The following is a 27,587-nucleotide window of genomic DNA, read 5'->3' as shown; positions in this document are numbered from 1 at the left end:
TAACGTCATGTAACAACTTTATTAAATTAAGTGCCGACACACACAGAAAGGTTTACTGCCAGCTTACTTCAGCAGACTTGCCGCTTTGCTTCAGCCAGAAAAATGCTTATCGGGTATTTACCTGGAGAAATAAATTCCAATATTAGCAAAAATTCATAAAATGTTTCCAAGTCATTGCTCTACAGCAGTGTCTCCCAACCAGGGTGCCTCCAGCTGTTGCAAAACCTTTGGCTGTCTGGGAATTTTAGTTTTGCAACACCTAGAGCAACATTGTGCACATTACCAGCAGTGTCACCAACTCAGTTGACATTTTCCTTAGACACAAAGGGTGACACTTGGCAATAGGATATTATATTTGGAGACTGCATCGTAGATTCCATCATATTTAACAGTAAGACTGATTCAGTATGCGCCACCATCCCTTCACAACCACAGACACCAAGGGAACTTAAAGGGGTTATCCACCATAAGGTGATTTTAGTACCTACCTGCTAGAACTGCGTATTTCCTGTTGGATTTTGTTCTCTAAACTACACATCCCAAAGTTCTATGCTTGAAAGTTTGAGGTCACTTTCCTTCCTCCCACACATCAGCCACCCCACCCACTGTAACACAGTGGCCCTCATTTACTATTGCAAACCCGACATGTTTTGTAGGGTTGTGCGCCAAAAATTTTGTCTGCACCAAATTTGCACCTGAATTGAAAAAACCCAACTATCCATTTTGCTAAGAAAACCCGAAAAAGGGGCGTGGCTGTCAGGGAAAGGGGCATGGTCACCAAAAAGGGACGTGTTCCCGACATTTTCACAAAAACCCAACATATTTACTAAGGTTTCCACAGAAAATGTGGTAGATTTCAGCTGAGGAAAACCCGACAGATCAGAGCATGTGTAAAAGAATAAATAAATAAACTAAAAGGGCAAAGATGAAGGAAAAGTGGAAAATGTAGGGAAATGTTAATAAATACCGTGGAAAAAAATTGTAGGGAATTAAAACCCACAAAGAAACCTACACTCCACTCATAGTAAATAAGGGACAGTGTTTTTATAACCAGGGGGCCTGCAGCTGTTGCAAAATTGAAGCAGGGCTGCTCCCTCTGATCACCTGACTAGTGATGTCAGGTCTCGACGCACTGCAACCTGGGAAATCCCAAGACATGAGTAAATTTGTATGCTGTTAAAAAATAAATATGGGGTGATAAAGAATTGTGAGGAGACCGTCACACACAGGTACAGACACTATTATGAACTATACTAACTTTACAGCCTCTGTAGCATATTAATAAAAAAATAAAAATCCCTGGAATACCCCTTTAATGGACCCAGGTCCATAGTGTCCGGTCAGGTTCCATTGGTGTCAAACATGCGATTGATCTTAAAGGGGTTCTCCGGTGCTTACACATCTTATCCCCTATCCAAAGGATAGGGGATAAGATGCCTGATTGCGGGAGTCCCGTAGCTGGGGACCCCTGGGATCATGCACGCGGCACCCCGTTTGTAATCAGTCCCTGGAGAGTGTTCGCTACGGGTCTGATTACGGGCGACTACAGGGACGGCGGCGTGTGACGTCACGCTCCGCCCCTCAATGCAAGCCAACGGGAGGGGGCGTGATGGCTATCAGGCCCCCTCCCGTCGGCTTGCATTGAGGGGTGGAGTGTGACGTCACACGCCGCCGGCCCTGTAGTCGCCCGTAATCAGACCCGGAGCAATCTCCTGCGATCAGGCATCTTATCCCCTATCCTTTGAATAGGGGATAAGATGTGTAAGCACCGGAGAACCCCTTTAAATGCCATGGAACAGAAAAACACAACAGGATGACGCAGACTCTAAATGCGCCCAGTGCCAACTGAATGAGTCAGCACTAGGACCGTGCAAACACTGCCATCCCCATAGACGGCAATGTCATCCGTGCAGATTCCACCTAAAGAATGAGCGAGATCATTCTTTTGTCAGTGGAATATCCACTGCTGAAATTCCATAGTGTGGACTGTGCCGCAGAATCCTATTGACAGATGGGATTCTGCTGCACCGGAATTTCCGAGTGTAATTTCTAAGCAAAATTACACTCTGAAAATCTGTAGTGTGAACCTAGCCTAACCTTTTAAGGACCCCTGAGGACACCAGGATCACCTGGGCGCAAAGCCTGCTGTAGAGGCACACCAAGTGTTACCCCAACAACAGCCTGTGTCAGTAAGATAATACATGACTGGTTCAAAACAAACAACACCGTAATCCCTCATTAGGATTTCAAATAAATAAAAGGTTATTTAGTAAAATATACCGTATATACTCGAGTATAAGCCATCCCTAATATAAGCCGAGGCCCCTAATTTCACCCCAAAAACCCAGGAAAAGTTATTGACTCGACTATAAGCCTAGGGTGGGAATTACATAATCCAGACCCCCCGTCATCAACCATGGCTGTTGGCTGTCCGGGCATGCTGGGAGTTGTAGTTTTGAAACATCTGGAGAGGAGACTCTCCTAGGACTATATCCACCTTTTCCAGCCCACGGGAGCACCTGAAAGCTGACCCAATTTATGCAGGATAAGTCATCAACTGCCGAGCCGAGAAGTTCATGACGAATCGAATTTACTGTAAGTTCGCTCATCTCTAACCACTGAGAAGGGATTGACAGGCGGAGATGGAAAGCCGGGACCATCCCCTCACAGCTAAAGCCAGAAATGTTTTTTTGGTTCATTCGAGTATAAGCCGAAGGGGTCGTTTTCAGCACGAAAAATTGTGCTGGAAAAACTCTGCTTATACTGGAGTATATACCGTACATTACATAAAATCTTTTCTACATAACAGGGCTGTTTCTAAGTTACTGGAACACACGAGTCTGTTCATACATATAGTTACTGCTGAATGTAATACTGACCACATCATCGATCTTCAGGATACTTCGAACGGTTTCTGTAGCTAGAGTCAGGGAGCTGATGGACACCAAGAGAGGCTGAACAACTAGTTCTTCCAAAATGTTAGATATTCCTCCCTGGGGAAAAAAAACAAAAAACTATTTAGGATGATATTTTTATTATAATTATTATGTAAACAAATTGGATACATGTTCTGGGCTGAAATAATTGAGTAACTCACCTTGCGCACATTTATCCCTGCTGTCTTCTCACCCTGTGCATGTCTATTTCTCAGCTCCGTTACAGTGGATATTGGGTGAAGTCCTGCATTCTCTGCCAGTGTGAATGGGATGACTTCCAAGGCATCTGCATAAGCTCTGATACAGTAGGACTCCATGCCGCTAAGTGTTCTTGCATATTCATTCAATCGCAGGGACAACTCAATCTCAGGAGCGCCTCCTCCAGCGATCAGAGCTCTAGAGAGATACAAAAATGTCTCCCATTATGAATCCACCGCTACCCATCCTAAATTAGAGCAGTCGTTATAAAAATTATTCATATTCTATTACAGCACATGTAAGGCTGTGTTCACATCACGTTTTTGCCATATTGTTTTCAATCCGTTTTTCTAAAAACCGTATGGCAAAAAAAACGGATGGAAAAGTATCGGAAAAAGTAAACTATGCGTATGTACTGTTTTTAAAAGTGCACACAGTTCCGTCCGTTTTTATTCATTTTTTAAATATACGTTTTTGATAATTTTGTCCATTTTTAATAGGAAGGGTGTTGGGTGGGGACTTTAGGATGCAAATGCGCATGTGCAAAGTAAAAACAGTATACGGCTTCCCGTATGGAACAGAATACATGTGCATTTCCCATTGACGTCCATGTTAAAAAAAACAACAAAAAAAAACGTATGCGGTTGCAGTACGGTTTTTAAACCGGAGTCAAAACCGTGGTTGATTAGTAATATTTAACAGGTCTAATTGACATCCTACATTTCCAGCATGAAATCCTTATCACTTATTCTGTGTTCTAAAAAGGTGCACACAAAAATGTTATACATAAAATAAAAGCTGCAATTCAGTTTGAACTGCGGCACATAATACTATTGAATACAAGGCACAGAGTCTTTAGGCTTGTATATATTGATGTCTAATATACACCAAAATGTCCCCCAAAAATCTGTATAAAACCAGCAAAAAGAACAATTATATAAAGCAAAACAAAATTATATACAACCACCATACCTTTTCTTAACTAAGCAACGAATCACACAAAGTGCATCATGGATGGAGCGCTCAGCCTCTTCAATCACAAGCTTGTTAGAACCACGGACAACAATTGTAACCGTTTTGCCAGGGTTGGCGCACCCAGTTATCTAAAAAGGGCATAAAGAATCAGTTATTAACAGTGTCACACTATAAAGGACAGAAATTAAAGGGGTATTCCAGGAAAAAAAAAATTTTTTTTTTTTTAGGTCAACTGGCCCCAGAAAGTTAAACAGATTTGTAAATGAAAAGAAACAAAAATGTAGCCAGCACCTAGCCCAATACACGGGTGCACGCTGCTGTGGCAAGTACAAGACACATAAAAAGAAAAAAAGAAAATGGCAGCAGCACACTTGGTCAACAAAATGGAGGATCTTAGCGCACTTTTTGATCCAAACGTGTCCCCCCATCCACCACGTGGAGGTGGCCTCATATAGGATGGGACCCTAACATTCACTCACCTCAGGCTGGGCGACATGCTGGATCCACTAACAACCTAAAACCACCTCCTGTGAAATAGGGGAGGGGATGCACGGCTACAGAGGGAGCCCCCCCCCCCCCCCCCGAATATTGCACAGCAAAAACAAAATGAAACAAAAATGTAGCCAGCACCTAGCCCAATACACGGGTGCACGCTGCTGTGGCAAGTACATGACATAACCTAAAACCACCTCCTGTGAAATTTTTTTTTGTTAGTGGATCCAGCATGTCGCCCAGCCTGAGGTGAGTGAATGTTAGGGTCCCATCCTATATGAGGCCACCTCCACGTGGTGGATGGGGGACACGTTTTGATCAAAAAGTGCGCTAAGAGCCTCCATTTTGTTGACCAAGTGTGCTGCTGCCATTTTCTTTTTTTTCTTTTTATAAGATTTGTAAATGACTTCTATTAAAAAATCTTAATCCTTTCAATAATTATCAGCTGCTGAATTTGAGTTGTTCCCTTCTGTCTGGCAACAGTGCTCTCTGCTGACATCTCTGCTTGTCTCGCAAACTGCACAGAGTAGAAGAGGTTTGCTATGGGGATTTGCTTCTGCTCTGGACAGTTCCCGAGACAGGTGTCAGAGCACTTAGACAGAAAAGAACAACTCAAATTCAGCAGCTCATAAGTACTGAAAGGATTTAGATTTATAATAGAAGTAATTTACAAATCTGTTTAACTTTCTGGAGCCAGTTGATCTTAAAAAAATAAAAAAGTTTTTTCCTGGATAAACCCTTGAAGAAAAAAACTATTACACTCACCTTTACAAGTTTCCCAGAGCCATTTAGACTGACTTCTTCAGCCAGCTCAGCTGTTGCCAACATGTCTGCTGTAAAATGGTCGATATGAGCCACCGGCTTGGTTCCAATAGTCTGTTAAAGAAAGGTAATTCAATTAACTTAGATGTACCTGTCACTTCAAATCACTCACTTTCACGTGTCTATGGCATGTCAAATTATTATTATGTTTTGTTATGTATCAAGTTGTTTATACTGTGGCCGAACGCTGGAAGGAGCGGAGATAAGAGCACAGCTCAGCACTGTTCCTTCCGGCTCTGTGCACTTGACAGGAGACAGTCCCCAAAGTCTTACACTGGGCTGGGTGACTACTCGCTCAGCACACACTTCTGGCTCATTCAGGTCTGACCACCCAAGCCCTGACTGATAAAACTTTACGCGTCTTTAGTAACAATGCCAAATTAAATATACATTTTTACAGCAACTAACAGAAGCCAAGAGTCCCTACTGAGGACACTGACCTTACAGATGAACTCAATGTCTTCACGTTCTATGTCCTTAACCACCATAATTTTCATTTTATTCAGAAAGTGCAAAGCAAGATCACTCAGAGCGTCCCTGAATATACAAAAAGGGAAAGAAGTTAGAGGAAATATCTCATAATACACAATACACATTTGTTTATGGAAGGTGTTGACTGCTAACTGCTCTATAGGAGTCTCAAAAATGGCTAGATACCCTTCAGGAACCAATCATGGAAGCATGTGCCATACTAAATATTATAATTATATGTTAAATCCAGATTCCAGAGGTGGAACCCGCACCTATAACGAAAACACAAAACCTCTGACTTGCCTCTTGAAGTGGCTGGTTAAAATTAACCCTTTAAAGCGTACCGTCAGATCCAACAAAACAAATTATTTTTTTTAATATATCACTCAGTACCTAATCCTGACCATGTACATCTAATTTTATGTGTCTAGCACCTTTATTTCTTTTTTATTACACTTTTAATTTAGCTCACTAGTCTGAATTCCTCTCAAAGGGAGGGGGCGTGGCCTCACTGCAGGTCTCCGCCCCCTCCCTCAGTATGCTGTCTACTCACATCTCCCCTAGCATTAGCAAAACTACAACTCCCAGCTTGTCCTCACTGACAGTAGCGGGACACAAGCTGACAGCCCTGCGCTCACAGCTGTCAATCAAGGAAGTGTGTCCATGACATAGATGATGACGCATGGACACTGCAGGACTAGTATGTGTCCAAGCAGGCAGGGGGAGCAGTTGTTTGACTGGCTTTTTCAGTAGTAAAACCTATTGGTTATACATGCTTTACAACATATCAAAAGTTTTTGTATCTGACAGTGCCTATTTAAGGACAAGCCCATTTTCATTTTGGCACTTTTGTTTTTTTCTTCCTCTCCTAAAAATCATACCGCTTAAAATTTTGCACCTACAGACCCATATAAAAAGAGCTTGTTTTTTTGGCGCCACCAATTGTACTTTGCAATGACCTCAATCATTTAATAACAAAATATACACACATTCATTTATTTATGGGGTAAAAAAAAAAAAAAAACTAAAAAACTAAACGCCATTTTGTAGGATTCCGTTTCTACGCAGTGCACTTTTCGGTTAACATGACACATTACCTTTATTTTGTAGGTCCATACGGTTACAAGGACACCCAATTTATGTAGGTTTTAATTTTATTTTGCTACTAAAAATACTAACTACATGCACCAAAATTTGTAGGTTTAAAAATGTGTTCTTCTGATCCTTATAACTTTATTTTTCTGTATATGGGGATGTATGAGGCTCATTTTTCGCACCATGGTCTGTAGTTTTATCGGTACCATTTTTATTTTAAATGGGACTTTTCGATCGCTTTTCATTAATATTTTTATGGTATATGAAGTGATCAAAAATGCACAATTTTGGACTTTGGTATTTTTTTTTACGTGAACGCCATCGACTGTGTGGTTTAGCCAACCTTATATTTTAACAGTTCGGACATTTACACATGTGGTGGTACAACATATTATCTTAAAATACATTATTTCATTTAAAAAATAAAATATCGAGCAAAACTAATGATTTCATGCATAAATGTAAATAATACATTTAGAAAGAAGACTCTCCTTATATTAGGGTAATATGCATAATAGAAAAGTGCTTTGACCACACCCAGTATTTCCCAAACAGGGTGCCTCCAGCTGTTGCAAAACTACAACTCCCAGCATGCGTGGACAGCCGAAGGCTGTCCAGGCATGCTGAGAGTTGTAGTTTTACAACAGTTGAAGGCACCCTGGTTAGGAAACCTTGGTGTAGAGCAGTGTTTCTCAAGCAGTCGGCTTTTGGCTGTCCAGCCTTGCTGGGAGTTGTAGTTTTGCAACAGCGGGAGGTACCCTGGTTGGGAAACACTGAACCACAAAGTAAATAACCCCATGAAGTGTAGATCAAATTACAGAGACAACACAATAACCACCATGGTGCACTCCCCACAGAATTATACTATCCTGATGCAATAGCATTCTTAAAGGGGTACTCCGCCCCTAGACATCTTATCCCCTATCCAAAGGATTGGGGATAAGATGTCAGATCGCCGTGGTCCTGCTGCTGGGGAGCCCCGGGATCGCCGCAGCAGCCCCCCGCTATCGTTGCTGCACAGAGCGAGTTCGCTCTGTGCGTAATGACGGGCGATACAGGGGACGGAGCAGCGCGACGTCAAGGCTCCGCCCCTCCTGACATCACGGCCCGTCCCCTTAATGCAAGTCTATGGCAGGGGGCGTGACGATCTCCACGCCCCCTCCCATAGACTTGTATTGAGGGGGCGGGCCGTGACATCACGAGGGGAGGAGCTGTGACGTAACGATGCTTCGGCCCCTGTATTGCCTGTCATTACGTGCAGAGCGAACTCGCTCTGTGCAGTAATGATAGCGGGGTGCTGCAGCAGCAATGCCAGGGGTCCCCAGCAGCAGGACCGCGGCGATCTAACATCTTATCCCCTATCCTTTGGATAGGGCATAAGATGTCCAAGGGCGGAGTACCCCTTTAATTTCAATTACAGAACATGGCCAGAGGAGTATTCGCATCTGAAAGTGGTGGCACATTGTTGGGATATGCATCACAAAATGACTGTATAGGTTGGGGGTGCAACTTCTGGGACTTCTACGCTGCTTAACCCCTTAGGGACTCAGCTCATTTTCACCTTAAGGACTCAGCCCTTTTTTGCAATTCTGACCACTGTCATTTTATGCATTAGTAACTCTGGAATGCTTTTACTTTTCATTCTGATCCAGAGATTGTTTTTTTCGTGACATATTCTACTTTAACATAGTGGTAACATTTCGTCGTTACTTGCATCCTTTCTTGGTGAAAAATCCCAAAATGTCATGAATTTTTTTTGAAAATTTAGCATTTTTCTAACTTTGAAACTTTGCTTGTGAGGAAAATGGACATTCTAAATAAAATTATAGCCTTGCCTGTAACTATGTTGCACTTTATGGAATAAACACGTTTGTTACATCACGAAACTGGTGAGTGCCATTCATCTTCTTAATTGCTGCATTTATATAGACTGTCTTCCAAGAATTGAGCACCCCAGTCCGTATTTACTGCAGTTGCTATCCTCAACACAGGTTTATACGAACTTGCCATAGAGCCACATTTATGTAGTGCTGTGCCGAACGCTATTTCTGTATTGCCGTACAAATAAAATTATATATTGATTCACAGATACAACATGTCTGCTTTATGTCCGAATCATAAAGTTAACATGTTTTTACTTTTTGAGGAAATTAAAAAAGGGCTTCAAAGTATAGCAGAAATGTGCAAAATTTTCATGAAAATTTCAGTCTGAATCTTTCACGGACCAGTTAAGTTTAAAGTGAATATGAAGGGCCTTCATATTAGAAATACCCCATAAATGACCCCATTATAGAAATTGCACCCCTCAAAGTATTCAAAATGACATTCAGAAAGTTTGTTAACCCTTTAGGTTTTTCACAAGAATAGGAGCAAAGCGGAGGAGAAAAATCTAAAACTGCATTTTTTTTACACATGTTCTTGTAGAGCCATTTTTTTCATTTTTAAAAGTGGTATAAGGAGAAAAAGCCCCCCAAAATTTTTACCCCAATTTCTCTGGAGTATGGAAATACCTCATATGTTGACATAAAGTGCTCTGCGGGCTCACAACATGGCTCAAGAGGGAAAGAGCAACTGTGGGATTTTGGAGAGTGAATTTTGCAGTCATGGTTTTTGGGTGCCATGTTGCATTTAGGAAGCCTCCATGGTGCCAGAACAGGAGCAAAAAAAAAAAAAAATGGCATACTATTGGGAAACTACACACCTCAAGGCTCCTTGTACTCCTTGTTACGTTCCTTAACACCTCATAGGTGTTTAACGACTTTGCATTGAAGTTGATGTGAAAATGGATAATTAGATTTTTTAACACTAAAATTATGGTGTTACCCCCAAATTTCTCTTTTTTCACAAGGTGTAATAGGAGAAAATGTCCCCCAAGATGTAAAACCCCATTTCTTCTGAGTATGGAAATACTTCATATGTGGACGTTAAGTGCTCTGCTGGCGCACTACAATGCTCGGAGAAGGAGAGAAGAAGAGAAGGCGCAAAATTTGGCCTTTTTAAAGAATTTTGCTAAAATGGGGGGCATGTTGGATTTGGCAACTCCCCATGGTGCCAGAACAGCAAAAAAAAACATAAACATGGCACTATTTGGGAAACTAAACCTCTCAAGGAACGTAACAAGGGGTAGAGGGAGCCTTAACACCCCACAGGTGTTTGACGACTTTGCGTTGAACTTGGACGAGAAAAGGAAAAATTTTAATTTTTTAACACTAAAATGATTGTGTTACTCAAAATTCTTCATTTTCACATGGTGTAATGGGGGGGGGGGGGAGAAATCAGGGGTATTGGGAGGTTTTTTTTTTGGACTGGTACATTGGAGTAGAATTCTGGGGAGTTAAAATAAGGAAAAAGATTAAAAATGTAGTGATCCATGGTGTGATACTCCCTGAAGCAGTTATTAATGCAGAGGCCCAGATGATCGGGGCAAGTGTCACATCGAGTGGTGGTGTCCTTCCGAATCCCACCCTGTGACACACACTGCACTTTTTTGGGATCGTCCCTTCTTCACAGTGTGAGGGACCTTACCCTGAAAGTGTTGGCCGGGGGCGATCCGGGGGCCCACAGTTCCAGAGGTGCTCTGGCCCGCTCCTTGGCGGTCACCAAAGATTAGGGCCTTTAGAACTGCCTCTTGGAACTGCAGAAATGTCCCTGTTGTCAGCGTGCTGGGACAGTACAAAAGAGTTGTACATGGCAACCTGTACCATGTAGACTGCAACCTTTTTGTACCATACCCGTGTTTTCCGCATGGCTTTATATGGCTTGAGGACTTTATCAGAGAGATCAACTCCCCCCATATACCGATTGTAGTCCAGAATACAATCGGGCTTGAGGACCGGTCCCGCGGTACCTCGCATAGCGACGGGTGAGCTGCCGTTCCCATTAATTGTGGTGAGAATAAGGACATCCCTCTTGTCCTTATACCTGACCAGCAATAGGTTTTCATGGGAAAAGGCACGGGACTCACCCCGGGGGATAGGAGTCTGGAGGGGATAGGAAGGAAGGCCTATTTGATTCTTCCGGACTGTCCCACAAGTGAGAGTGGATCTCGCGGTGAGGGGTGTGATCAGCTGCATACTAGTGTAAAAGTTATCCACGTACACATGGTAACCTTTATCCTGCAATGGATACAGAAGGCCCCAAATGACTTTCCCGCTAACAGCCAGAGTGGGGGGACATTCTGGGGGTTCAATACGGGAATCTCGTCCCTCATATACTCTAAACTTGCAAATGTACACTGAGGCTGAAGTTTATACATCTTCACGCCATACCACTCTCGCTTGGTTGGGATGTATTGCCGAAAGCTGAGTCTCCCCTTAAAGCTGATGAAGAGACTCATCAATATAGACCTCCTGCCCAGGGACATAGGCCTCCCAAAATTTGGCCCTGAAGTAGTTTTAGACCGGCATAATGCAAACATTTCTGAATGGCCTTGAACCAGGGACATGTCATGGCCATACTGTAGAGCGGGGTCTGGTAGAGGACGTCCCTGCTCCAGTACTGCCTGACACTGGGTTTTCTAACTAGGCCCCAAAAGGTCCTCATTTTGGCTGCATTGACAGTGTACCATCCATAGGGTCTAGCTAAAAATGAGCCCGGACAGCAACAAACTAATGTGTGTAAAGATTCGTCTGCTCAACCATCAGATTGACAAAGTAGTGACTGAAAAAAAAAATGAAAAAAAAAAAGAAAAAAACCTGAACGTCCATTTCAGTGAACCCGACAAGGTCAATCTTTATTCCTGAGTCGCCAACAAACTCAGGAATCACGGGCTCGTGGTCTGCCGGCTCAATCCAGACAAGTTCTCTGGAACGGGGCACCAGTAAACTTGGCTGGGGAGTTTGACTAGTATGAGCGCCAAGAGGACTCATACTAGCATGGGGCACAGTCAGGAGAAGATGTTTGCGGCCTCACATGGCGGCGACTCCGCCGCCTTGACATCTCATCATCAGAAGAGGATGAGGAGGGCAAGGAAATAAGGAAGGTGGGGTCTTCCTCTGTGGCGCTTTCAGAGACAGAGGCAAGTATGACATATGCCTCCTCTGCTGAAAATGCAATGCGGGCCATTTCCCTACTCTAATGGGGGTGAAGTGTATATATGTGGGGGGGGGGGACTTTATTGGTGTGTGTGTGTGCTTTTACTTCCTGCCCTACTCTAACCCACCACCTAACAGAGAAAACAAAAATATAGAACTATTAAAAAAAAAAAAAAAAAAAACACAACACACTACCACCTCCCAGTACAGTATGGAGATTGAATTGTGATGTATATTACACCACTGGTCACTCACGTTTGACCCGGAATCGCCCAGTTTGTATTTGCTGGCGATTGCCAATATGGGAGCCTCAGGACCCCCCTCAGCGATGTGACGGGATGTCTGCTGAATGATTTCAGCAGACATCCCGGTTTGAAACTAAATCGCCGCAGATTGCCGATATTGCCAGGGGGAGGGACCCCCATCATCGATATGCCGGAATGCCTGCTGAATGATCTCAGCAGGCATCCCAGTCTGGTCCCCACCCGGCGAGCACCGGAGAAACGCACCGGAGTCCTTAAGGAGAGGAAAACTGTCAGCCTGTCCACCCACACTATACCCAATACACTGAGTTATAATGTGGGTGAAAAGGAGTCCAATGAGGGGTCACTTACTAAAATATGTCCCGTAGGTCCTGAGATATGTTCTCCAGAAGTTCCTCTGCTAAATTCTGTGATTAACGTGCAGGAGGCCGGGCTCCACACACACTCAATTTACATATTTAATGTCTGATTCTACTTCACTAGGATGTGGAGTCAGACAATGAATATGTAAATTAAGCCGTCGGAGCCCCGCCTCCTGCACGCATTTCTCTGCATTCAGCAGAGGCTCTCAGGACCTACTGGACATATTTTAGCAAGTGACCCCTCAGTGCAGTGGAGACGTTGCATGTCAGATCCCCCGTCCCCTATAAATTGATGGCATTGCCTAGCGGTATGCCACTACTTTACAAAGTGGGAATACACCTTGAATGCTATTATAATGGTGCTATTATAATGGTTTTGTATTAAAGGGGTTATCCAGGAACAGGAAAACAGAGCCAATTTCTTCCAAAAACAGGTTGCGTGGTGTATTACAACTTAGCTCAATTAACTTCAAAGAAGTTACCGCACACACAACCTTAGGACAGGCGTGGCGCTGTTTTGGGAAAAAAAATGTAAAATAAATAAAAATCAGTTCTGTTTTTCTTATCCTGATCCTCCTTAACATAATGGAGTTGCAACGTTCATTTTGTCCAGAATTTTACCTTAAAATGGACTTCTGGATTAGCAGCACATTGCAGCCAGCCTTCTTGATTTGTTTCACAAGGTTGAGAATGTAGGCTCGTTCTTCTCTTAAAACTCTGTCCATCTGTGCATAATCCGACACCACAATCTGGTTATCCATCTGAAAGGAAATATGTCACATTGTGTTTACTACATTGCACCTTAGATACATATTCTAGACTTCGGGAAGTAGTAGACCAGTGTTTCTCCATCCTGGATCCCTCCAGCTGTTGCAAAACTACAATTCCCTGCATGCTGGGAGTTGTAGTTTTGCACCAGCTGGGGACACACTGGTTGGGAAACACTGTAGTAGACGACTCAGGCAAGTCACAAATTGGATTCAGCTATGCTTATGTTAAGCGTATGGATTCATGTATATACACCAGTCACCTAGAAAGCTGGAATACATACAATCCCTTATACTCACATCTGTTTTTGGAGCAGATAAGCAGAACTGAATTAGACCGATCTTTGCCTTTTCCACCCTGGATACTCCGGTGTTTGACAGTTTCTGTGTCAGCACAAGACCATCAACCATTTCACAGTCATCAATGGTTCCACTAGAGAGAAGACAAGACTAAGTTACTCCATGAGACCCAACAGGAAGCATATATCTTAAATCACAGTTTATAAAAGGCATTACTTATATATAATAAAAAAAAAAATAATCTATCAAATTTTTTTTATATTATATTATATAATATTATATAATATCATATAATATCATATAATATCATATAATATATCTATATATATATATATATATCTATATATATATATATATATATATATCTATATCTATATCTATATCTATATCTATATCTATATCTATCTATATATATCTATATAATTTTATTTCCCCCTCATTATATATACATTCATTCATTGATTCTATAACCTTGAGCCTTTGAGTGTGTATGCCACTTTAACCCCTTCAGGACCAAGCCCATTTTGGCCTCAAGGACCAGAGCGTTTTTTTGCACATCTGACCACTGTCATTTTAAACATTAATAACTCTGGAATGCTTTTAGTTATTCTGATTCAAAGATTGTTTTTTCGGGACATTCTACTTTAACATAGTAGTAAATTTTTGTGGTAACTTGCATCCTTTCTTGGTGAAAATCCGTAAATTTGATGAAAAATTAGAAATTTTAGCATTTTTCTAACTTTGAAGCTCTCTGCTTGTAAGGAAAATGTCTTACAAATACATTTTTTTTGGTTCCCATATACAATATGTCTACTTTATGTTTGCGTCGTAAAATTGACGAGTTTTTTCTTTTGGAAGACATCAGAGGGCTTCAAAGTTCAGCAGCAATTTTCCAATTTTTCACAAAATTTTCAAACTCAATATTTTTCAGGGACCAATTCTGATTTGAAGTGGATTTGAAGGGCTTTCATATTAGAAATACCCCATAAATGACCCCATTATAAAAACTACACCCCCCAAAGTATTCAAAATGACATTCAGTAAGCATTTTAACCCTTTAGGTGTTTCACAGGAATAGCAGCAAAGTGAAGGAGAAAATTCAAAATCTTCATTTTTTACACTCGCATGTTCTTGTAGACCCAATTTTTGAATTTTTGCAAGTGGTAAAAGGAGAAAATGTATACTTATATTTGTAGCCCAATTTCTCTCGAGTAAGGACATACCTCATATGTCTATGTAAAGTGTTCGGCGGGCACAGTAGAGGGCTCAGAAGGGAAGGAGCGACAAGGGGATTTTGGAGAGAACATTTTTCTGAAATGGTTTTTGGGGGACATGTCACCTTTAGGAAGCCCATAGGGTGTCAAAACAGCAAAAAAAAAAAAAAACCCACATGGCATACTATTTTAGAAACTAGACCCCTCGGGGAACGTAACAAGGGGTTAAGTGAACTTTTATACCCCACAGGTGTTTCACAACTTTTGCATATGTAAAAACTAAAAAAAAAAATTTTTTTTTTTTACCTAAAATGCTTGTTTTCCCAAAAATTTTACATTTTTAAAAAGGGTAAAAGCAGAAAATAGCCCCCAAAATTTGTAACACAATTTCTCCCGAGTACGGCGATACCCCATATGTGACCCTAAACTGTTGCCTTGAAATACGACAGGGCTCCAAAGTGAGAGCACCATGCACACTTGAGGCCTAAATTAGGGATTGCATAGGGGTGGACATAGGGGAATTCTACGCCAGTGATTCCCAAACAGGGTGCCTCCAGCTGTTTTAAAACTCCCAGCATGCCTGGACAGTCAGTGGCTGTCTGGTAATACTGGGAGTAGTTTTGCAACAGCTGGAGGCTCCGTTTTGGAAACAGTGGTGTACCAGACGTTTTTTCATTTTTATTGGGGAGGGGAGCTGTGTAGGGGTATGTGTATATGTAGTGTTTTTTACTTTTTATTTTATTGTGTGTTAGTGTAGTGTAGGGTTTTTAGGGTACAGTCGCACGGGCGGGGGTTCACAGTAGTTTCTCGCTGGCAGTTTGAGCTGCGGCAGAAAATTTGCCACAGCTCAAACTTGCAGCCGGATACTTGCTGTAAACCTCCGCCCCTGTACATTCACATTTGGGGGGGGGGGGGGGAGAACATCCAGCTGTCGCAAAACTACAACTCCCAACATGCGCTGACAGACTGTACATGCTGAGAGTTTTAGTTTTGCAACAGCTGTAGGCACACTGGTTATGTATCACTGAGTTTGTGACCTAACTGTGTGTTTCACAACCATTGTGCCTTCAGCTGTTGCAAAACTACAACTCTCAGCAGTCACTGACAGCCAACGGGCATGCTGGGAGTTGTAGTTATGCAACCAGCAGATGCACCACTACAACTCCCAGCATGCACTTTAGCTGTTTGTGCAAGCTGGGAGTTTTAGTTATACAACAGCTGAAGGTACACTTTTCCAAAGAAAAAAATGTGCCTCCAGCTGTTGCAAAACTATAAGTCTCAGCATGCCTATAAGGGAATGCTGGGAGTTGTGGTTGTCTGCCTCCTGCTGTTGCATAACTACAGCTCCCAGCATGCCATTTTTGCATGCTGGGAGCTGTTGCTAAGCAACGGCAGGAGGCTGTCACTCACCTCCTGCTGCTGCTCCAGGACACAGGTCAGTCCCTCGCCGCCGCCGCTCCTGGGGCCCCGATCCAAACATTGACGCCGGGGGATCGGGGTCCCCAGCTCCCGGGGTCCACGTCCCGCACCCGCTCACATCCTCCGGAAGAGGGGCGGAGCGGGTTGCGGGAGTGACACCCGCAGCAGGCGCCCTGATTGGTCGGTCGGTAAACCGTCCAACAAATCAGGGCAATCATGAGGTGGCACCAGTGCCACCTCACCCCTGCTGGCTATGGCTGTTCGGGGCAGTCAGAGACGGCCCCGATCAGCCAGTAATTCCGGGTCACCGGAGACCCGATTGACCCGGAATCGCTGCAGATCGCTGGGCTGAATTGTCCAGCGATCTGCAGTCTGCAGGAAGCACCGTCTCGTCCTCAGCAGGGATACATGGAGGGGGGGGGGGGGGGGGGGGGGTGGAGTGCCGGCTGCAGCATCATATGGAGACGGAACGCCCCCTTCCAGCATACTGTTGCAGCCACGTACAGGAGATCCCGGGGGTCTCAGCAGTCGGACCCCGTGCAATCTATAACTTATCCCCTATCCTTCAGATAGGGGATAAGTTATATTGCACTACAGTATTCCTTTAGGGTAGGGTCACAAGTAACTGATACGTAGCGTATTTTACGCTGCGGATCTGCCGGTGACCCGACCCATAATGTGCCTCCAGCTGTTAGAACTATCTGTTGTGCTTGTATACTGCAGTGTATTATGTTTGTCAGTGATATATTGACAGGCAGCTTATTAGGCCCCATCTTAGTGGGCATATTGGCTTTGTTCAGGGCCTAAGTTGCTCTGTGTACAGTTCTATCCAGTAGTTTTGCCCTCTGTTTACAATGCACCTACAGGTCTCCTCTCACAGACTATGATTTAGAGGTGAAAGCTAAATTCATATAGAATATTTTTCCTTCCCGGGTAGGGTAGCATTGGATTGGTCACATTTTACTACCTTTCATGACTGTAAATTAGGTCCATTCAATGGGGCTAAATTGTAGCCAGCACTTTTCCCAGTGATACGTTTGGAATAAGTAACATGTCATTTCTTGAGGCATTTTGGAAGAATATACATTTAAAACAAACAAAACCATACATGCCCCAATTCTGGGTGAACTGCTGCACGAATTTCAACTGAAAAGAGGGGGCACGCTGTAGCGTTTATTTTTGTGCATGTTGCGTACCAAAGTGCTATTTCTGAACATATAGCTGGAGATTTAGCAAAATCTGTCCAGAGGAAAAGTTGCATCAGATCGCGTCTTTTATTTTGCAGAGGCCTTGTTAAAAATGAAAGAAGCGATCTGATTGGTTGCTATGGGCAACTGGGTAACTTTTCCTCTGGACAGGTTTTGGTAAATCTCCACCATAGTCTGTGCATAAACCTTCTGCCTATATCAGCGCTTTCTATACAGCACTACCAGCAGGCCAAATGGTGTCATCTACTATCACCAGAGCCATAACCCATCTAGGGGCATAAAGACCAGACTTCAATGCTTCACAAGCGCATGGAAAACATTAAACTCTACTGCAACCCACTAACAAGTCGTACCCAAGTTTCTTGACTATTTTGATGTCATGAAGATCAACGCTGTTTGCTGTCAATGGATCAATCACTTTCATTACAGCATCCACACTCATTGGCGCAAGCAAGCTGGAATACTGGGAGACGACCTGCAGGAAACAAAAGGAACATGTAACTGAATGCCTTTATAATACAGGTCTATTTCATAACATGACAAGAAAAGTGAACAGACATACTGAAATCCTGTGCTCTAGCATGGTGATGTTCAAAGTGGGATAAAAGCCACAGCACAAGCCCCTGACTCCACATCATTGTGATGCTGCGGCCATAGCAGTCAATTGTCTTACTCTATTAGGGGGGTGCCTCTCTGTACACATTTCTTAAAGGACATCTGCAACTTAAATACACTTATCCCCTATCGACAGGATACGGGATAAGTGTTTGATCGCAGGGGGTCCGACTGCTGGGACCCCCCTGCTATCTCCCGAAAAGGGCCCCGACATTGCGGCGCTGTGCTGCGGCTTATGCGTGTAGCATTGACCTCACTGAGGTTGACGGTACGCCCCCTCCATATACAGCTCTATGGGGGAGGCACGAATGCTGCATCCCCGCCTCTCCCAATCACTTACCCCCTTTAGGGTGCAGATGTCCTTTAAAGGGGTACTGCAGCCAGAATTGACTTATCCCCCCATATTAGGGGATAAGTAGCTGATCACGGTGGGTCTGACCGCTGGGGGCCCCCCATGATCTCCTTTAATCTCTACACATATCTATGTAAACATTTTCTCTGCCTTAAAAAGGATATAAACAGGAGAGTCAGCTGCAATTCATGTTCCAAACTGCTGACAATGTAAGATATCTGTCAGTACAAGGAGACGTCCACATATATCCGTCTGTGCTTCCATAAAGTACAAAAATGCTTTTATTCTCTGGTGCCAGGAGGAGTTCTCAAGACCTTAAAGTGCCGAGGACTGGAAGGTCTCTTCATTCTTCCTCCCATCCTTATTCCTACTTGCTTAACAGTCAGGGCCCGGCTTCCAGCTGACTGACAAAGCAGGGACAGATGGGGAAATGAGGAGCTGTTCCGGTCCTCAGCACCTCAGAGACTTGCGAACTCCTCTGACTTGGCACCACAGATATATGAAAAGTACCATCTGTCACGTTGCTCTAAGACAGTGTTTCCCATCCAGGGCGGCCTTCAGCTGTTGCAAAACTACAACTCCCAGCATGCTCGGACAGCCGAAGGCTGTCCGGGCATGCTGGGAGTTGTAGTTTTGCAACAGCTGAAGGCACCCTGGTTGGAAAACACTGTTCTAAGGCTATGTTCACACAGCGGAATTCCACCTGAATATTCCGCTGCAGCAGATTCCCATTGATCTCAATTGCATTCTGCTGCGCTGTTCACACAAAAGGTATTTCCGTGGCAGATGTTTCTGCTGTGGAAATCCCGATTACAGTGTCTGCAAAAAGTATATAGACTTTTTGCATATTTTTCTCGGAAATGCATTGCCACCTATGAGACGGCACATTGCAGAGAAGTTCTAGTTCCCGCCAGTTGTGCGTTCTAGCGCCTGACAAATGCGCGTTAATGGAAAACACGAGTTGATATTGAGCACATTTCACTCCATGTGAACAGGGCCTTACACTGCCAAAAATACCTAGAAAGAGGGGGATGTGTTCTAACCAATAAATGCTTTCAACCTGTAGTGGATATATCCTTAATAAATGCTGATTTTTATACCTTTTTGTTTAAAGCATTTGAATATTGTTTATTCCTACTCAATGGTAAACAAGAAACATGAAAATACCTTCGAGTTCAGCGATGTGGTTGCGCTGTTCAGTAAGGTTTCTCGGTCGCTTAGCTCCACAGGTTGGGCAATGCTGCTTAGAATTTCAATTCCTTTGTCTACAGCCAGCTGGAAGGACTCAGAAATAGTGGTGGGATGTATACCTACAAGGAAGAAGGACCAAGACATTACACAGAGAAAGACATGGCATAAAACTGGTGCAGGGAGCACAATCCCAACACTAGAAAGAAAAAAAAAATAAAATAAGCTGCCAGGACCCGGGTAACTAGTCAATGGGACATTTCAGGATCACACTCCCTGCAGTTTCATGCTGTCCGTGGTTTCCGACGCATAAAATTAGTGACAACTTCCCTTTAAAGTAGGTGCCAGATATGCCTTTTATATTATTGGGAAACTTAAGAACATAGGGGGGAGGAGTTATCAAAACCTGTCCAGAGGAAAATTTGCTGAGTTGCCCAGACCAACCAATCAGATTGCTTCTTTCATTTTTCAGAGACCTTTCAAAAAATTTAAAAAAGGGATCCGATTGGTTGCTATGGGCAAAATTTTATCTGACAGGTTTTAATAAATCTCCCCCATAGAATGTATCAGCAAATAAGAACCATTTGGCCCATCTAGTCTGCCCAATATTCTGAATCCTATCAATATTCCCTGGCCCTATCTTATATGAAGGATAGACTTATGCGTATCTCTATATTATATGAAGGATAGCCTTATGCTTATCCCTATCTTATATGAAGGATAGCCTTATGCTTATCCCATGCATGTTTAAACTCCTTCACTGTATTTGCAGCGACCACTTCTGCAGGAAGGCTATTCCATGCATCCACTACTCAGTAAAATAAATACTTCCTGATATTACTGCAGAAACATTTCTCCTCTAATATAAAACTATGTCCTCTTGTGGGAGTTTCTTTTAAGTCTCCTCTTCTCCTTTACGTGTTAATGCCCTTCATGTTTAGAAAAGTTTCTATCATATCTCCTCTGTCTTCTTTCTTTAAAACATGTTAAGGTCCTTTAACCTTTCCTGATAAGTTTTATCCTGCAATCCATGTACTAGTTTAGTATCTTCTCTAAACTCTCGCTTATGCTTTATACAGCGACATGAGCTCTTCTCTCTTTCTGCTGCTAATACCTCTCCCTATACACCCATGAGAACTTCCCTCTACTGCTAATATCTCTCCCTATACACCCATGAGTACTTCCCTCTTAACTACTAATACCTCTCCCTATACTGTACAACCATGAGCACTTCCCTCTACTGCTAATAGCTTTCCCTATACACCCATGATCACTTCCCTCTACTGCTAATACCTTTCCCTATACACCCATGATCACTTCCCTCTACTGCTAATACCTCTCCTTATACACCAAGCTTTCTGCTACCATTTCCCGCTGTTCTATTACATTGTCTGCCTATCTTTAAAGTCTTCTGAGATGATGACCCCTAAATTCCTTTCCTCAGATACTGAGGTTAGGACTGTATCACATATTCTATATTTTACATCCAAGGTGCATTATCTTGCACTTATCCACAAGGAGAAGTATCATGTAAGAAAACGTACCCCCTATCTGAAGGATAGGTGATAAGTTTTATATGGCAGGGGTCCGAGCACAGGAACCCCCCGCCTTCTCCTGTTTGGAGCCCCGGCTCTCTTTCACAGCAGCACATTACGCCCCATCCAGATAGCTCTATGGGAGAGCCGTTTGGCAATCTTTGGTTCTCCCATAGAGCTATATAGAGGAGGCGTGACATGCCGCTGTAAAGGAGAGCCGGGGCTCCAAACAGGAGATCTAAAACCTATCCCCTATCCTTCGGATAGAGGATAAGTTTTCTTACACAATACGTTGTCTTTAAATGTCAGTGTCCAGAGTTCTGACCATTCTTCTAGTTTACCTAAATAGTTTTCCATTTGGCATATCCCTCCAGGAACATCAAACATCAAACCTGCTACAAATTTTTGTGTCATCATCAAAAAGACCAATACCTGACCATAGAGATCCTCTGCAAAATCACAGATAAAGATATTAAACAATATTGGTCCCAGTACAGATCCCTGAGGTCCCCACTGGTGACAAGACCTTGCTCTGAATATTCTCCATTGACTACAACCCTCTGTTGTCTGTCACTCAGCCACTGCCTAATCCACTCAACAATATGGGAGTCCAGCTCAAAGACTGCATTTTCTCCACATAGAATGCCAAGTGTTACAAAAAAAGATTCGAGCAATTTAGGAACATTCTATTGATGGGTCAGTTAACGGGATCATCTAGATCAGTGTTTCCCAACCAGGGTGCCTCCAGCTGTTGCAAAACTACAACTCCCAGCATGCCCGGACAGCCTTTCGGGCATGCTGGGAGTTGTAGTTTTGCAACAGCTGGAGGCACCCTGGTTGGGAAACACTTATCTAGATCCTGAGTGGAAGCGCTCACTGTGTAGGACTTGTTATAATTCATTATTCCCACTTTACCAATGCCCCCTATGTTTCACCCGCTAGCTTGCTAGAAGGTGGCCTTTAAAAATTATACTAATGCTAATAACTACCTTTTAGCAACAACTTAGAGCAGGCATCAAGGAGGGCACCAGCAATGACCACCACAGATGTTGTGCCATCTCCAGCTTCAATATCTTGAGCCTTGGATAATTCAACCAACTGGAAAACAAACATGAAGACAAGATATTTGTACGAGAAGGGGCACAGGGGCAGCGAGAGGATCATCACAGCCGGCACTGAGCGCACAACCAAGATACAAATCTCAGGTTATTACTCAATTGGTTATATCAGATTAAAAGGAGACGCAGCATCAGAGACAGAGACAACCCCTTTCATTTTACAGCTGCAGCTCAGTCGGGGGAACAATATTGGCTCATGTTCATACAATGCATTTTTCAATCTAAGTCTGAGGTAGATCCTTGGATTTGTGACAGATTTCTATGTGGTGAATGAGCCCATTTAATGGTTCAGGTTACCAGATGTGGATTCTGCACCAAGAAGGGGCATCTTACAAATCTGCCATGTATGTTTCAAACCTGTGTCAGATAAAAGTCTTCATAGGGGATTTCCATAGAGACTTGGACCTGATTTTACATATAAGTGTGGAAAAACTGTGAACATACCCTTAACCTCATTATAGCTCAGTAAAAAAAAAAAAAAAAGTCACTGACGGAAAACATATCTTAAAGGGGTACTCCGCCCCTTGACATCTTATCCCTTATCCAAAGGTCTCGCCGGTGAGGACCCCCGTGATCTTGGCTGCGGCACCCCAGACATACGGTGCACGGAGAAAACTTTGCTCCATGATAGATGACTGGCAATGCGATGCGGAGGCTCGTGACGTCACAGCCGCGCCCCGCTCGCGACGTCTCGGCCATGCCCCCTCAATTCAAGTCTATGGGAGGGTGCGGGACGCCCCCTCCCATAGACTTGCATTGAGGGGGCATGGTCGTGACGTCACAAGCCTCCGGGGCTGCACCCGACGTTCTAAAAAAACTCCAAGTGCAGCAGGGAGATCGTGGGGGTCCCCAGCGGCTGGAACCTTTACAATCAGGCATTTTAACCCCTTTCCTTTGGATAGGGATAAGATGTCTAAGGGTGGAGAACCCCATTAGGGTCACAAGCAGCGCATCCCTAGCGTATTTGACGCTGCGGATACGCCGATAACCGTCCCTAGAGTGAACCCCCTGCTGTGCCCACGTGTCTGCTTGTTGCAGCAATCTGGCGCTACGAGCAGACACACACAGACATCACGGCCACTCCCCCTGCTCTAGAGCGAGAGCGGGCACAATGTCTGGGAGTAAACTGCATATGCAAAAACGATCCCTGTGTATTTGCTTGCAGTGGCGGATTGCTGCTACGAGCAGACAGGACACACGGGCACAGCAAGGGGCTAACTCAAGGGATGGTCATCGGGTCAAATATGCTGCAGATGTGCTACATGTGGCCCTACCCTAAAGTAGTATTCGCATCTCAACTAACATTAAACTTGTAGGGCACGTCATAATTAAATATTTTTACATTCAGTTAATTTGCTTCCCTCTCCTGATATTCCTGCCTTTTTTCTCCAGTTGTTGGACACAGATTATATATATACACATTTATAGTCGAAACCCCTCTGTTCAGGCACATACCCACCCCCTACTGTAGATATGGGATAAGTCTCTAACTACATTAGCTAAGATGGGAATACGACTTTAGGGTACGTTCACACGCACTGACTTTCGCAGCGTATTTAGCCGCAGATCCGCTGGTGAAGGCCCCACTCTATGCTGGCTTTATATGTGCCTGCTGGTAGCACATGGTGGCCGCTCTCCCTGCTCTGAGCTAGGCAGAGAGCTCCCGCGATGTGAGAGTATACTGGGACTCGCACATCACAGTGTGCCTGCTGGTAGCAGCGTATTGTCACTACGAGCAGGCACATGTAAAGCCAGCATAGAGCAGGCCTTCACCAGCGGATCTGCAGCGTAAAATACACTGAAAATCCGCGTGTGTGAACTTAAAGTGCACCTCTCAAGAAAGATAGGGGGGTAAATAAAGCCCTTTCCAGCACCGAGATATAAACCATTTGGTACCCCCTGGTAAGTCCAGGCCATGTCCTCCATTACTGCCCACTTGCATCCTCCATCCCCATCTGACTGGCAGCCCCCTAGGTGAAGAGGACAGGGCAGGACTTCCCTGGGCTCTTGTGCTTACTTACACCTGATAGGTCTGCTTTAAAAAAAATAAGTTTAAAACACAAATCCAGTTTTATAGACACCCAACATTCAATACTGAAGCTGACTTACCATCTTTGCTGCTGGGTGCAGGACTTGCATTTGCTTCAGGATGGTGGCGCCATCATTTGTAATGGTCACATCTCCTTTACCATCTTGAATCTTCAATGATAAATAAGGATAAAAACAAAACATCTCAATAACTACGTCATGCGCAAAAAGTAAGGACTTAGAACACAAGAGTCACCTGGATCTTACCATTTTGTCCATGCCCTTTGGTCCAAGGCTGGTTCTAACGGCATCAGCAACAGCTACAAAAAAAAAAAAAAAAAACTTCAGAAATCTGTTCTAGATATCCACAGCCGCCATGCTACATGTGAATATGGGTAAAAAGTATATAACATCCCACTCTGGTACAGGACCATCCCAAAGCCGCCTGCTAAAGGGACTCAGTAAGGAATTGTGCTGTGTCAATAGTTTTCATATTCAGACAACTGCAAGGCATTTCCTCCGGAGTAAGGATGCGTTCACACAGCCGTCTACACCCATCCCATTCTTCTCCCATCAATGATCAAAACGGACAATAATGGATGCAAACGGATGTTATCCATTTGTATCCATTAGTATCTGTTATTGTTCAGTTAATAAACAAAAAAATATATTTTTTGTTCTGAGCATGCTCAGAAGTAAAAAAAGATCAAAAAATATATTGATAAAACAGATGCAAATGGATGACATTAAAGGCTCATCCGTTTTCCATAGACTTCAATGTTAAATTTACTGTATCCGTTTTTTCTTCCGTTTTTTGGACGGGAGAAAAAATACTGCATGCACCATATTTTCTCCCATAAAAAAATAAAAAAAAAAACGAAATGAGCGCAGATGGGTGTAAACGGATGTGAAAGGATTGTAAAAAAAAAAATAAAAACAAATCCCATTGACAATGGGATTGTTTTACAACCGTTTGTAATCTGTTTACAAGCAGCAACAATGGAACCGCAACGGGAAAAAAAAAAAAAAAAAAAAAAGCTAAGGGTGTGTTCACACTGCGGAATCTCCGTTAGCTGAATTCAGCGAGCAGAGATTGCGTCTGAGGGCTGCTGCCAAAAATACTTTGGCGGTAGGACAGCGCGGCACAGTTGCGCTTTAAGGGGGAATGTGATTATACAGTAAGGCACACTGAAGTTTAAAAACCCCGCGGGGAGCCCTGAATGGCTGCTCTGTACCGGCCATTCAGGGCTCCTGGTGGGGAATTTAAAAAAGAAAGTAAAAGCACACTGTACATCGCAGGGGAGCAGAGCATACCATCTGCTCCCCTGTTTAATAACTTCTGATCGCATGGGTCTCAAGTGATACCCGGTGCAATCAATCCCTCAGCCCCTGTACTACAACCCCCCCATCATGGAACAGAGATTGTTCCATGACGGGGGTTGTAGTACAAACAATGATGTAGCCTCCCCAGCCACTGGCAGACTCCCGCAGCTGGGGAATTACTACTCCCATCATGGAAACAAGTCTGTTCCATTATAGGAGTAGTAGTAGCACTGCAGGAGTCTGCTGGTGTCCCCTCTCATGCTCAGAAGTAATAACGGATATTATAAAACAGGTGCAAATGGATGACAAAGGCTCATTCGTTTGCCAAAGACTTCAATGTTAAAAATAACGGCTGTTCATTTACCCGTTTCTTGTGACGGAAGAAAAATTTGTGCATGTGCCATTTTTTTGTCCGTTATTCATGAGGGGCTATAACGGATTAGCAAAAAATCCCATAGACTTAAATGGGATTTTGTAACGGCCATTTAACATCCATTTTTAAAGAACTCTGGAATAGGAAAATTATCCTACATACTGCCAGTAGTATAAAAACAAACAGGTACATACCTTCCTTCGCTCCCCCGGAGCCTCCGATAACCCGCTCTGGCCTCCGCCGCACTCCTCTTCCTGGTTGCCGGCGAGTCATACTGCGCTCAGCCAATCACCGGATGCAGCAAAGTCCTGATACACTGCCGCTCAGCCTATCGCCGGCCGAGTCGGGTCTTCGCTGCGGTGATTGGCTGAGCGCAGTATGACTCGCCGGCCGCCAGCAACCAGGAAGAGGATGACGGCAGAGGCCGAACACGGTTACTGGGGGAGCGAAGTAAGGTATGTACTTTTTTTTTTTTTTTTTTTTTTTTTTTTTTTTACTACCGGCAGTATGGCCGATAATTTTCCTATTCCGGAGTTCTCCTTTAAGGCTTTTCTAACGGATGTTTATAACGGGTCTTTTAACAGAACAACTTTATAGTGTGAAAGGGGCCTTAGCTGGGAGTGATAGTTTGGCAACAGCTAGGGGCACACTATTCTATACAGTACAAGTCTATAGACCAGTGTTTCCCAACCAGTGTGCCTCAAGCTGTTGCAAAACTACAATTCCCAGCATGCTGAGAATTGTAGTTTTGCAACAGCTGGAGGCACACTGGTATAGACAGCCTGACAATAGGGATGAGCACATAGCAGCATCCATTCATTGCTCTGCAGCACTATAGTCAGGACCTCATAGTAAACATGTGCTAGGAAGCTCTGCCCCCTTCTTAGGGTAACTCCAAATTAGGGCACATCAGCCTTGGGGACCCCTATCCCCACCACATCAGCCTTGGGGGACCCCTATCCCCACCAAATCAGCCTTGGGGGACCCCTATCCCCACCAAATCAGCCTTGGGGGACCCCTATACCCAGAACAGCCCCCATTCACTGTCATATCAATATATAACCATGAAGCATCCATGAGCTGTTTAAAAATGAAACTACAATTCCCAGCGTACCCTACAATGCTTTATAACTGACAATAGCGGTCAGAATGCTGGGAGATGTAGTTCCAGAACAGATGGTGTTCTTCCGCGGCCTACAGCATGTACCTTTCCCGGCGGAGATATTGCTGAAGCGGATCTGAGCCGGCTTGTCCCGGTCCTGGTAAGATCCTCTCATCCTGCCGTCCCCTCCACTGCCTTTACCCGATGCTGAGGCGGGGGTCGCCGCCATGACTTTAGGAGCGGACTTATCCGGCATAACGGGTGGTGAAGCTTAGGCTGGGGGTGTACGGGTCCCGGTACAAGTAACTGGGCGGAGGATGACAACGGATTCTGCAGCCTCCCCTGTCACAGCCTGAAGCTTCCAGAACAAAACGCCGGTTGGAGGCGGGGCAGGGGCA

At 43.9% G+C, this 27,587-nt stretch overlaps 1 protein-coding gene across 1 annotated transcript; it reads right to left on the bottom strand.

Annotated features, from left to right (window-relative positions):
* CCT4 (chaperonin containing TCP1 subunit 4) lies at nucleotides 1-27,587 on the bottom strand. Its single transcript, XM_056568019.1, has 14 exons — nucleotides 27,295-27,587; nucleotides 24,659-24,711; nucleotides 24,473-24,562; nucleotides 22,235-22,343; nucleotides 19,690-19,832; nucleotides 17,909-18,030; nucleotides 13,715-13,847; nucleotides 13,269-13,408; nucleotides 5,864-5,960; nucleotides 5,367-5,477; nucleotides 4,107-4,237; nucleotides 3,098-3,332; nucleotides 2,880-2,993; nucleotides 1-121 (listed from the first exon to the last, which is right to left on the bottom strand). The coding sequence occupies exons 1-14, from the start codon at nucleotides 27,443-27,445 to the stop codon at nucleotides 107-109; spliced, it is 1,644 nt and encodes a 547-aa protein (XP_056423994.1). The 5' UTR covers nucleotides 27,446-27,587; the 3' UTR covers nucleotides 1-106.

The sequence above is a fragment of the Hyla sarda genome, chromosome 3 (assembly GCF_029499605.1).
Source record: "Hyla sarda isolate aHylSar1 chromosome 3, aHylSar1.hap1, whole genome shotgun sequence".
Classification (NCBI taxonomy): Eukaryota; Metazoa; Chordata; class Amphibia; order Anura; family Hylidae; genus Hyla; species Hyla sarda.
This window is presented reverse-complemented; position numbering and strand designations above follow the sequence as displayed.

What these genes read in the sequence shown, in the direction of transcription:
- CCT4 (XM_056568019.1), bottom strand. Translation starts at nt 27,445, where the DNA reads ATGCCGGATAAGTCCGCTCCTAAAGTCATGGCGGCGACCCCCGCCTCA. An exon ending in CAATATCTCCGCCGGGAAAG is followed by an intron (nt 24,712 to 27,294) that starts GTACATGCTGTA and finishes TTTTTTTTGTAG; the next exon opens with CTGTTGCTGATGCCGTTAGA. An exon ending in TATCTGCTCCAAAAACAGAT is followed by an intron (nt 13,409 to 13,714) that starts GTGAGTATAAGG and finishes ATTTCCTTTCAG; the next exon opens with ATGGATAACCAGATTGTGGT.